Genomic DNA, 12,516 nt, shown 5'->3' with positions numbered 1-12,516 from the left:
TTAATGTCTATAAATATATGAAGGGTGAGTGTCAGGTGGATGGAGCCAGGCTCTTCTCAGTGACAACCAGTGATAGGACAAGGGGCAATGGGTGCAAACCGGAACACAGGGGGTTCCACTTAAATATGAGAAGAAACTTCTTCATGGTGAGGCTGCCAGAGCCTGGCCCAGGCTGCCCAGGGAGGTTGTGGAGTCTCCTTCTCTGCAGACATTCCAACCCGCCTGGACACCTTCCTGTGTAACCTCATCTGGGTGTTCCTGCTCCGGCGGGGGATTGGGCTGGATGAGCTTTCGAGGTCCCTTCCAACCCCTGACATTGTGTGATTCTGAGATGGGGATGGTGAGATGGGCGGGGAAGAGGGCGGGCGCTGACCCCTCCGGTCCCCGCTCCCCGGGAGCAGCGGGGATGCGCGGAGCTGCCCGAATTCCCCTTCCCCGTGGGGTCGGGGGGAGCCGCCGGCTCCGAGCCCGCCCCTCGCCCTCCCGGGGCCCGGCGTTCCCGGCTGCTGCCGGCGCCATTCCCTCGGCCTCCGCTGCGCGGCGGGCCGGGCCGGGCCGGGCCGCTCCGCCCGTTGCCAGAGCAACGGTGGCGCCGGGCGCTGCGGGCCGGGCCGGGCTGCGCCGCTGCGTTCCCGCCTCCACCGCTACCGCCCCGCAGCCGGCGGGCTGGCAGCTGGGAGGCTGCCGTCCGCCAAGATGGTTCACCACTCGGGCTCCATCCAGTCCTTTAGGCAGCAGAAAGGTCAGTAGAAACCCCTCTCTGCCCGAGAGCGGGACACACACACACACACACACACACCCGGCGCTTGTGTCGGCGCTGCGGGGGGTGCCAGGTGCCTCGGATGCCGATGCCTGCACACACGCCTTGTGTGTGCCCGCATGCGGGCGGGCAGCCCCGGTGTTGCGCTCCGGATTGTTGATGCTTTGGGGTATTTTAGCGGTTTTCGAGCCGTGAGGCTGCAGCGAGCGGGGAGGGCGCCCGGCGGGCCCGATCCGGCCGGCTCCCACCCGGTCCCACCCGGTCCCACCCGGTCCGGCCTCCCGCAGCCGCTCCCCTGGGCGAGAAAGTTTTTTCTCCCTGAGAAACGCTGCTGGGTCGTTGTTTTTCGGTCGTTGCACAGGTGATTTTACAGATCCGGACAGGTCGTTCACCCTCCGGAGTTTGCTGCTGTCGTTTCTGGTTTTAGTCCTCGTACCGGGCTCTCGTCTGAATTAGATCTTGAGAAAGAAGAGTAGCTGTAATTGTGGGGGGGGCTCTGGTGTGGCAAGTGCAAGTTCAGTCCTTGTATCTGTTTATTTCATAGAATACAAGGTTGGAAAGGACCACAAGGATCATCTGGTCCAACCTTTCTTGTTTGTTTGTTTGGGGTTTTTAGTTACAAAACAAAAGCTTTTCCTGGTCAACAAATACAAAGGTAAATTTTGAGTTGTGATTACATTCAGTATAAAATCCTTATTGTATTTACAATAGAAAAAAAGATAATTTCCACAATGGACTTTGTTTAGTTTTTCTTGATCCTGGAACTGATATTTTTACTTTTTTCTTTATAATTCTACTTTGACAGATAAGATGAAACCAAGATTTCTTTAATTATGAGCATCCCTTTTCACTCTTCCTGCTGTTTTCGTTGTTAACAAACTCCTTTTTTTTTTTTTTCTTAGAGTACAGGATGCCATAAATTATGATTTAATATGGTATGCTTCATACATAAATCATGGGTTCACTTATTGGATTTCATCTCATTGAAGTTCTTCTTGTTGAATGGTTAGTGGAAAATAAATAATTCAGAGCACTTATTCCATTCTGGTAATTCCATAATAAATTTAGCTCTTTGCTGTAGAGGTTTTGCATTTAATGCCTATCTTGTGTGCAGTAATGAGCAGTGCTGTTTCCAATTGTAAAATGTCTAGTTTAGTCAGGTTCAAAGTTAATAATTAGTATTAATTTTTTTTTCAGCTGTCAAAGGTTTATAAAAGCATCAGGTGATTTAGAGCTGCAGCGTTAATCCTTAGTTTTTAATAAAAAGATATTTATTATATTAACAGCAATGATTAGCAAGCTCCAGAGTCCCTGTCAAGGCCCTTGAGGAGCTACTCAGCTGTTCTGTAATAATCTTTAAAAAAAAAAAAAAACACCCCACAAACTAACATCATTATGTTCAAGTTCAGGGATGAAATTTGGTTGCTTGAAACCAAGCTACACCACGTGATTTAATAAACTGTATGTTTGCAGCAGGCATAAAACTTCATAATAACCCAGTGGTTTTTTACCAGCTACTTATTGAGAAGTAGATTGTTGTTCTCTCCTTATTTCTGAAGAAATCCTGATTAAATCCAGTCATAAGGCTTTTGAAAAGAGAGGATGCTTTTATGGAGCTATGGAGCCTATTTAACATTGACTAGTGTGTGTATCTTGCTTTCCAAAACATCTCATATGCACTGTGATATGTGCTAAATCTACCTAAATGAGTTCAGTCTCTGTTATTCTCAACCTACAGCTTTTAGGGATGGGGGAGGACAGCATGAAATCTTGGGCAACAGGCTACAGAAAAACTAAGCAAATGTAAATCACAGTGAAGAACTCATCATCTAGTTATAAGATTTTTAAAATACACTGGAAATCTGGTACTCTGAAGTTCATGGACGCTGATCTCTCGGCAGCAGAGAGCATCATGTTATTTTGCTTAGTGTGTTTTGGTTTTTTTTTTAATTTGGTGTTTTATATCATTTTCCTACTTTAAGATTTCAGTTACTGTTGTTTCTAACTTGCTATAGCTGAGAATTCGACTAAATGCACTGTTTCCTAGCTGCTCATAAAACAGTGCCCTACATTCCCTTTTTTAGAGAATCAGTGGTAATCCTTATGAAATGGCCAACTGCCCATCACAGCTGTGCCTTGCATGCTTGACTTACATTAAGACCAAGCTTCATTTCTTTGTGGGGATTGGAAGGGCATTATTTTAATGTGGATCCTCAATCACATAGGAAAGATAGAAATCAACAAAGATGATAGTTCCTGAAAACAAGCAGAAATTAATTCTAACAGTTTTAGAAGCAGAACCCGTACTTATTGTCAGGTAATGTAATATTCAAACTCACTTGCTGAAGGGTGGTAACTTTTAAGGTCAGAGATGGGATGTTAGAGAGCGTTTTGGTTTTGTACCTACTCTGAGCACTCTGTTCTAGCTGAGAAGACAAGTAGTAGTTTTGGTACCAAAGCTGTCTTTACAAGGCCTGAAAGAATAGGACCAAGTTCTCCTGTCTCTTGGGTGTCTAGGAATCTTCAACAGGGAAAAAACCAAATTTAAACACATTTATATCCTAGGGTTTGGTCTCTGCTTAGAGTTTGGGTTTTCTTTTTCTTTCTTTCTTTCTTTCCTTCTTGACAGAGTGAGGGGGTGTTCACAGTAGGAGGTTGTCGATATAATGTGGTTTTTGTCTTGCTCTTTGTTCAGATTGTGTATGCAGAATGAAACCCTCAGTTTTCAAAGGCTGCAGTAGAACTCAGTGTAGTGTTACAAAAAGACATGGAGAGTTTTGGGAAAAAAAAAAAAAAGAATCTTCACCCCCACAATTTTTGTTCTTCTATCTGTACCCGAAGGTATGCCTATCAAAAAGAGCAATGTCCTAAAGGTGGACTAATCTGTGTCTCTGCACAGTTGTGTGTTAGATCTTTTGAGCCATCTCTACAATATTTTGTGGCTATTTTTAACCTCTGCTGTGGCAGTAACTACATTTTCTGAAATTACTTCCTTCAGTAATTTTCTCAAATTTTAAATTTATTATTAAATATGTATCTTTATACTTTTTACCCCTTCGAAAGGTGAAATAACCTATAGCCTCTCAAGAATTACGTCAGAGGAACAATGAATGAATTTTTTTTTTTTACTATTTTTTTTCTCAGCCATCCTTTAGAAAAGAAAAATCTCCATTCTCAGACATTAATATACAGTTTTGCTCAAAATGGCTGAATAATAAATAGTTATTCAGGAAGGAGAAGTAATAACGTAATGTTGATGAGGATGAAGATCATCTCCATAGGTGATTTGTAGCTTAATAATTCTAGAGAGAGACAGCTCGTAGGATTTGGTATTTGATCTCAGTCACAATCGAATAACAATCTTTCAAATGCCGGGACATAAAAGTGTACGGTAGCCTTGGAGAAGACTTTGTGTTTTCTGTAATGGGTATGGGACTGGTTCAAAGCAATTGCGTGTTTTATTAGGAAGCTCTATTGAAAAATTATATCTTTCGGAAGGAAAGGCAATCTAATTTGCAAAGGCTCTTCTTTTAACAGACACTTTATGGTGAGTGGGTTTGAATTTTTCTGGCCTGACAGAAGGTAAAACCTGTATTTAAGGTGCAGGTCAAGGTAATTATGATGCTTAAAATTTTAAATATTCAGTCCTGACACACAGACTGCAATTTCGTGTGTGCTCTACTGGGTGCTTTTATTGACTACTGTTGTCATTTTTAATACCCCTATCAAAGCTTTTTAATGAGAGAGCTCAAGGCTGGAAAAAAGACATTATGTTCATGCCTTAAAATTGAGTTGCTTTTAGCATGGTGTATGATTTTGAGGAGCATGGACTGCCGATGAAAATCCAGTGGCTAACTTGGGGTCCCTCTCGCGATTCCTGTTCAAGGTGTCTAACGGGACGGGAAGGAGCTCAGCAGCTTCAGTACGCATTAGGTCTTTGGGGAGAGAGCTGATTTAGCGTCCCAAGGGATTGATCTTGAAATTGCCCGACTTAAGAACCAATCAGGTGTCTCTTTAAAAGCTGTATTCTTAGAGCTGAACTTCTGATCAGGGCCAAATATTTTGTTTCATTTGATGGATTAGCCATCTGAAGTTGTAGCGTGGTTTAGATAGATTGAGGCTTGGGTTGAGAATCTCTGAAAAGCTACAGTTATTCCCCCTTCGTGGAGGCGCTTGTTACATCATTAACTGGCCTTGTTAAACCACTTCGAGCTACTTAGCGCATCTATGCTATTGTAGAATAGACCTTTTTAGTTATTGTTGTTTTACTCTAAGATCTTAATGACCCGCATTCTTTATAAAACAACTTGTGAATTTAATGTGCGTTTGGCTCGCGAATGTAAATGCGGGTACGTAAAGTTCATGTTTCTTATATTGCTTCAGAGTTTTCAGTATTCAGAAACTTGGTCTTGTGATTAAGATTAGCACGGAGAATTCTCCAAGGGTGTTTGATATTTCAGTGGCACCAATGGACCGAGTGAGTTTAGTAATCCAATGCTGAAACTAATAGAAGGTGCAGTTCTGTAATACCAAACTTTATGAGCGGCTGTAACTCTTAGCTGGTATTCTCCAGAACATAAAGGTTAGGTTTCCATGTCAGCGTGAATAAAGGAATTTTTAGGGCTCAGCTCTTTCGTTTGTATTCCAAGGAGCACTAGCATGCACGGAAAATATCCTCATCTTGACTCTTAAAAACTTAGAGTAATGCAGCTATAAATACATTAATAATGCCCTTAAAATGATGCTATATTTGAATAGTGCCATTTATAATGCTCTTTCAGACCACTGAAAAGCAAGGCCAAATTTTTAATAAGATTTATCTGTTTATATTTGCCCATAGTATGTCTTTTTATTCCAGATTATACTGTTGTGGGTTGCAACTTCAGTAAAATATGGAGCGTCATTGAAAATAATAATCAAATAAGACATATTAAATGTTATGCAGGTGCATAAGTGCTGTAGATAGAAGTTAAATATTGTTTCTATTTCTTTTTTTCATTGAATGAATATTCCAAACGAGAAAGGTAAGGAGATCAGAAATGTTTGGTTTGTCGCATAACTCTGCTATCTGGCTGCAGATAACGATGCTGTGGTAAGATGTCTGGGCATTAGCTTCCTACGTTCTGCTTTAAGTATAGCTTGATATAGTATTATCTGTGGAAAAAAACCTTGTACCTATTCCAGAGCTTTTCAAAACTTCCTCAGTAAGGACTCGTTAAAATAGGCAACCCTTGCCAATGCTGATTTTCTTTAGAACTCTTATTTTGCTATTTATATTTCATTGTCACCATAAAATTGTAAGTTCCATTTCTGCCTTCATATTTCGGTTGGTTTATTCCAGTCTTGTCATTTTTGTTTAAATGAGGATGATAAATGAGACAACTCTGCCAGTGCAAATTTGACTCTGTAGTTTCAATATACCAGATTTTGTTAAAAAGTTTTGCAACAAAATTAGCGGTGGTGAACATATTTTATGATTAAGTGTATTTTGCAGCTCCAACAACCATCAGAACTTGAACCGTCATCTTAACCAACGGTACCAAGGGACCTGACTTCCAAGCAATGCAGCCAGCTAGGTAGCAACTGCAAAAGCAATTATGCCTTTTTTTTTTTTTTTTCCTACTGATATTGAGGGAAAAAAATAGTCATTTGTATTTTAGACATATTTGATAGCAGAAATTAACTATGCCAAATTGAACATGAAGTTCTCTTGTTTTCTGCTGGGCCTGTCTAAACTGAAGGGAGTGTTTTTGTCATCCTGAGTTGGACATGCAATGAGGTTTTAAGAAACCATCATACACGAGGTTGTCCAGGATACAAATCTTAAATTCCCATTACCAAGCTCATTCTAGAATTAATTCTATATATCCTAAAGCGTATGTTACAGTAGATTATTTATTGGAGACAAGTGTAAGTCAAAACTAAGCTGCAGTGTACAGCAATATGTTTAACAACTCTGAGCCTCAATGAATGCAAATTCATCACTGTTTTCTCAGAATGAGATGCTGAGTCTGCCTCAATTTGGGTTATCATCTGGCTTGCGAGGGCTTGAAGCCAGTACAGTTCTTTAAGTGAGGAATTGTTCATTTATCTGGTGAGGTCACAGTTTAATTTGACTCCATTTTACTATTATAAATAGGATTTTGAAGAAGCTGATATCTTTGTTGTCCTTTTCAGTCATCTCCAATGTAAACACGTCAGAAAACCGGTAACATTTATGATGTAAATATTTGATCTGCTTAAAGGTAGGGTCTCTGAGGAAAACAAACCCAATAAAAACTAGATTCCACTCTGCAATTCAGGAAAAGGAGGTGTAGTTTGAAGAACATCCTGTATGAAGAGTATTCACAGATATCCTTTTTAAACAACAGAATTGCACTGTTCATATGGGTTTTGTTTCTCTAGTAACAACATAGGACAAGGCAATGCATGGACTTTCTTGCTTCTTGGCTGCGATTCTTACTGGATTTCTGCGTAGCACTGGCAACTTAAGGAGGATACACAAAGGAAACCAGAGCGCTCTCAAATCTGCGCTGAAAAATTCATAAGTACATCGCGGTTACTGAAGAGCTGTAGCTAGTCACGTATGCTCCACATAACTATGTTGTGATGGCAAGCTTTGGAGTCGGAAAATGTTTGAAATGTCATATTCTATTCACCGCTTGTCTGGTTCTGTGGAATTGCTCAAAGAATTTCTTACTCCTTACTGTTTGTTTGTTTAGTAACTTCACCAATAGTATGTCTATCTAAGCCAGTAGGTCTGATGTGTATAATATTTGCATTCTGTTATCTTTCTGCTTTCTTAAACTGATGGAGTTAGTACTTGTAATGAATTAATTTTCCTGAACTGTTACTCAAATTTTGGAGGGGGGCTGGAAGTCCTTTCTTGTCTTTGGACTATTTTGTGGCAGTCTGCTAGCTTCCTTTTCCATGTGCCTGTTCTAAAAGTAACATGATAGTGTGAGAAAATAGCAACAAAAGAGCAAAGGGGGTTAAACGGTGAAAATGCTAGGGGAGGAGCCAGCAGTCCTAAGGATTTCCAAAATTTATGAATGAGTTAAGAGATTATAGGGAGGAATTTTTACAGCACAAAAGAGTGAATAAGAATGGATGTAGAAAGGTGAGTAATGATGCTGAGATGCAGAAATGGTAGGTAGATGGATGGACGGAAGGATGGATAGATAGATAGATGGACAAATACAAGGATAGCAGGCAGTGAAAGCAGACTGAACATATTGAACAGTTGTGCGTGTGAGCACTGCTCCTTAGCTGGTGATGCTGAAGTAGGACTGTGCGCTGGGGATTTGCAGATATCTCAACAGAACCCTCTTCACATAAAGCCATGTCAGCAGCACCAGCTTCAGCACCAAGTATTGATTTCAAAGGCGCTTGCTAAAAGAAAGAGGACAAAGCAAATTATAGGGACAGATGGTATTCAAATTGCAAAGAGGGTGATACTGTGAGTGTGTGAAAAATAATGGATGTAAGTGTGCACAGAGCCAAACGCTTCAGAGAGAAACAGGTACCACCTGAATGCAAAATCTTTGTCTGAATGCTCTGCAGAGGCTGGATCTTTCAGCTGAGAGAAAAATGTAAGACCTGTGCATTACCATTTAGTCCCACATAAAGTGCTTCTGATTTCTGTTGGCATCGTACCTAAAACTGAAACGTGGTAAAATGTATTGCTGGATTTTGAATAGTTTCAGTGGAGAGGCCTGGGTGCCCAAATTCCTCTTGTGCAGAAAACTTCAGGTTTTTTGATACATTTGAAGATTGAGATGAGATCTACATATTTATATTTTGATGTATTTAAAAAATTTACTTTTATGTATATTAAGCATTCAATAAACGTTTGTACATCTCCGAAGGCTGATCCTTTGCAGGGGAAGGTTGTAATTTCAAAGCTGTTTAGGTGAAATTCCACTGAACACTGTCACACCTGAGGGGCTTTGAATCACTCGCAATCAGATCTTTTTAAGATTTTCAAAGACACAGGCGAACGCTCTGTCAGGGTTTTTAATAGTGCTTGGATATCTAATGATGCAGTAATTGTTAGGAGTTATGCACCTAATGCTGTTTACAAGGTGGTAGAATTCAATGCAATCCAATACTATAAAAAGCTGACCCTAAATATCTAAATCTTTTTTTTTTTTTAGTCAAGTCTGTGTTTACCAGAAAATTCAATTATTTCTTAAAAATATAGCTTTAGACCTGAATAGCTATTCTTGGTTACTTGTTTTAGGGATGGGTTCATTATGATGTAGTTATGGCTACATCCAGAGTTAGCCCAGAATTCTGATTTTGATGAAGCTTGCAGCTTGTCTTAAGTTCTCTGGCCTCCTGACTGTAGTTGGTAGATAGCGTGTGTATATCATTGGAGCAATTGCAAACTAAAGAAGATGTGAAAGCCATGGAACCCTGGCGGCAGCTCTCTGCAGCACATCACAGGCTGAGGACTCCCTGCCTGGTGTATGGGAGACACTGTGGGGTGCAGGGGGAGAGCGTTTGAGTTCTGTACAAGACTTGTTAGGGGAGGAACCAAATCGGGGAAAAAGGAATCAACGTGCTCTAGGATCCACATTTTGCAATCACTACAAACCCTTTTTCTAATGCGCAAGGATTTTGCAGATAAAATGGTTTGCACTGCAGTTTGCTTGTATTACAATATAATTACAATATTATAAGCAGGTGCTGTTGTCTATTCAGCAGCTACCGATGCATTGCTCTCGCTGTTGTGAAGTGCATTGGTGTATGGGTTCAGTAGAAAAGGAGAAGGATTTTCAGAAGCACAAATAGGTGGTAGGAATACATGAATAATGCACAGGAGCTGAACCATGTTGCTATTAATAATTCACATTTTTAAGAAACGCAGGACTTTGAAGTTACTGTTTTAAAAATCCAGCATCTAAATAAAATGGAAAAATAGAGTGGCAAAACAGCCTGTCATAAGAAAGCACTTATCATTTCTGCTGTCCTTTCTGAAACGTGGTTGGACTCAAAGGTATTTTGTGATGATTGATTTGGTAATTATCTTGATCATACTTGAACATAAATAAAACTTTGCCATAAAGATTTTATGGATGTAGTCTGCACATACTCTCACTGATAACAATGTGATCTCAATGGATGTGCCTGTGACTTTGATTGGATTTGCTGTTATGGGGTTTAGCTTTGAACAAGAAATGATGTGTTGTGTATCTGATTATCAAATGTAAGTAGTGGATGAAGAGGAATTAAAAAGATTATATTAGTCATGCTCCACAATGATAAGGAGGGCAGGCTAATGAGGGGACAACAATAGTTCAAATTTTGGCTCCGTGCAAAGAGACCTCTGTTAGAGGTTTTTCCACAGCTGAGGCATGAAGCAACCACTTTTTGGAATATTGTTCTGAATGAAATATAATGTGGCGTTAGGGATCAATCCCGACTTTCTCTTACTTTTTACTGTAGGAAAGGAGCGTCTCCAACATTCTGTTGGTTTTATATTGAAGTAAATATAGAAATAAACATGAGATTGACCTGTATTCAATCTGAGGAATAAACAAAGTGCTTTGAAATTTGCATTCACAGGTGCTTATACTTTAATGGAAAGATTTTATTCAGGAAGAAAAATGATGCTTTGTATTGTAATGACAAGGCTTTAGATCCATTTAGCAGTCTGAATGGGCTGTTTCCCATCTTGGTCACCACTTGTAACTTTTAGGTCCGGTTCTGGTGTATTGGTTCTGGAGTGTGTCATCTGAGGGGCCACAGATTTGGTTTCTCAGGTGTTTGGGATTTGGTTGTACTGTAGGTAAGTCTAGTGCCAGCATCCAACAGTAGCCATACTGTAGTCATTGTGCTTATTTGATGATTTAAATGATCTTCTACTGTTTTGCCTTTTATTAGACTAGACTTAATGATGAGTTTGGTGAGATTTGGAAATTAAAGCTTCTCTTCAGACCCCATGGATCTTCCCTAGAGCTTTCTGATGCTGTTGTTTCTCACAAATGTGTTAGTTGGTCAGGTAAAGAGCGTCCTTCATGTCTTGCATCACTGTTGTATTATTACTAGGAGGGAACTACTGGCTCTTGGAGGATCTGAACACAAGTCAGAGGTTCTTGTGGTCACATAAAAGCAAAGAAGGAAGTTGTGCTTTTTACTTAGTGCCATCATCTAGTTCATATGTAATCTCTTAGAAATTATTAATTTTGTACTTCTGGCTATCCATAGCTATTTGCTGTTAGACTTTTTTTTTGTGTAGGCAGAAAGAATCCAAGTTTCTCTACAGACTAGAATGAAAACAAGGCAAGGAATCAAGAAATGGATTAAAATGGCTATTCAGCATTTTTTCCCTTTGACAAGCAAAAAAGAGAGACAAATGCCCTCAAAGCAAATAATCTTTTAACTTAGAAAAGCATTTTTACCAGTGCTAAATTCTGCCTAACAATCACCACTTCAATCCTGCAGTTATTTTGAGTTTTTTTGAGAGTAACCTTGGGTTGCTCTGAAAGCCTTGTAATATATGGAAAAAAGAATAAATCTTTGGCATGGATGGTTAATGAAAACTACAATCAGTAAAAGTGTTAGGCATGACTTCTTGACAGAATGCTATGTGAAATTCCAGAAAATAAAGAGAGATCTGGGAAAAGAGAGAAACACCTGGAAACTGGATGTTTTTTTCAGATTAATATTAAAACTAGTTTGTGCTCTGTGCTTACCAGATTTTGTATTACAAATATATGATGACTGTGTCTCATTAAAATGGACAGTCTTCTTTATAATACACCTAGCAGTACAGAAAATGTTTTTTTCAAAACAGCGAGTATTTTTTATGTGGCTGTCCTTTTTGTTCAGTTCTTTATTATCTTCCAGGCAGGTGTCACATAAGTCAAAATTCAACCATAAAAGAAGAGCACTGAGGGTGTTCTTCAGTGTCTTTCTTTTTTTTTAGCATGTAGAACAATTAGTTCAAAAATACTGAAATCGCTAGGTAAAAAAAGGTAATAAAAGAATATAGCAATGTGATGCTTGTCCATGAATTAAGAAAAACCTCCCCAAACTCTGAAGCTGTGGCTTTTTTAAAGCTAATGTAGAAAAAATTAAGAAGAAGTAACACTTTATTTTCCAGCTTCTAACTGTGAACACTCTCCTTGTTCACAGAGAGGTTCCCAGGAGAAATGAATTTTAAGACACCAACTCTAAAGTGCTATGCAGAGGTGGAATAATTAGACTAGCACGATTTTAATTTTCTTTCTGGTTTTTAATAATTATTCACTTGTTTCTACTGCCAGTCACTTTCTTTTTACTGGAATTTTAACAGGCTGTTTTGAAAACTGTGTTAGTGTGAGTGGTTGGAAGAGTTGATCAAATTTCAAGAAAATTCCGGTCCCGTGAAAATTTGGACTTAGTGTTGTAGAGTCCCCATTTTGAGCATTTCTGACCAGTTCTGTTGGTGGTGTTACCAATTCATGACTAGGTAGCTAAAAAGAGTAAAGTTATAGCAAGATTGCAAAGCTGCCTCATTTGGTGTCTGGCCAGCCGAGAAATGTGAAGAAAGTGTCTTATATGTTGAAGGTTTAAGATAGATCCTTTCTCTTTTGCTCTCTGAATGCTCAGATAATCTAATCTTGTAACCCTGGAGGTGGTAAGAAAAATGCCAGATAACACCAGACAGAATATATAGAAGAGAACTGAGAGAAAATGAGTGGTTTTATTCTCTTCTCCCTGTTGAGGCCTGAAATGGTAGATGTTTAAAGTGAAGAAGTGACAGAATG

The 12,516-nt window shown here is 39.6% G+C and overlaps 1 protein-coding gene across 2 annotated transcripts in view; it reads left to right on the top strand.

The window, feature by feature from the left end:
* ANO3 (anoctamin 3) overlaps nt 1-12,516 on the top strand; it is a 179,227-nt gene that overhangs the window by 57,059 nt on the left and 109,652 nt on the right. Inside the window, exon 1 of one of the 2 annotated variants that reach the window (XM_065635815.1) lies at nt 682-742. The exons of the other annotated variant lie outside the window; for it this stretch is intronic. Coding sequence (XP_065491887.1) covers nt 697-742 — 46 coding nt within the window. The 5' untranslated portion in view covers nt 682-696. Of the gene's footprint in view, nt 1-681; nt 743-12,516 lie in introns of those variants that run through there. 2 annotated transcript variants of the gene reach the window in all.

The sequence above is a fragment of the Caloenas nicobarica genome, chromosome 5 (genome assembly GCF_036013445.1).
Source record: "Caloenas nicobarica isolate bCalNic1 chromosome 5, bCalNic1.hap1, whole genome shotgun sequence".
NCBI lineage: Eukaryota > Metazoa > Chordata > Aves > Columbiformes > Columbidae > Caloenas > Caloenas nicobarica.
This window is presented reverse-complemented; position numbering and strand designations above follow the sequence as displayed.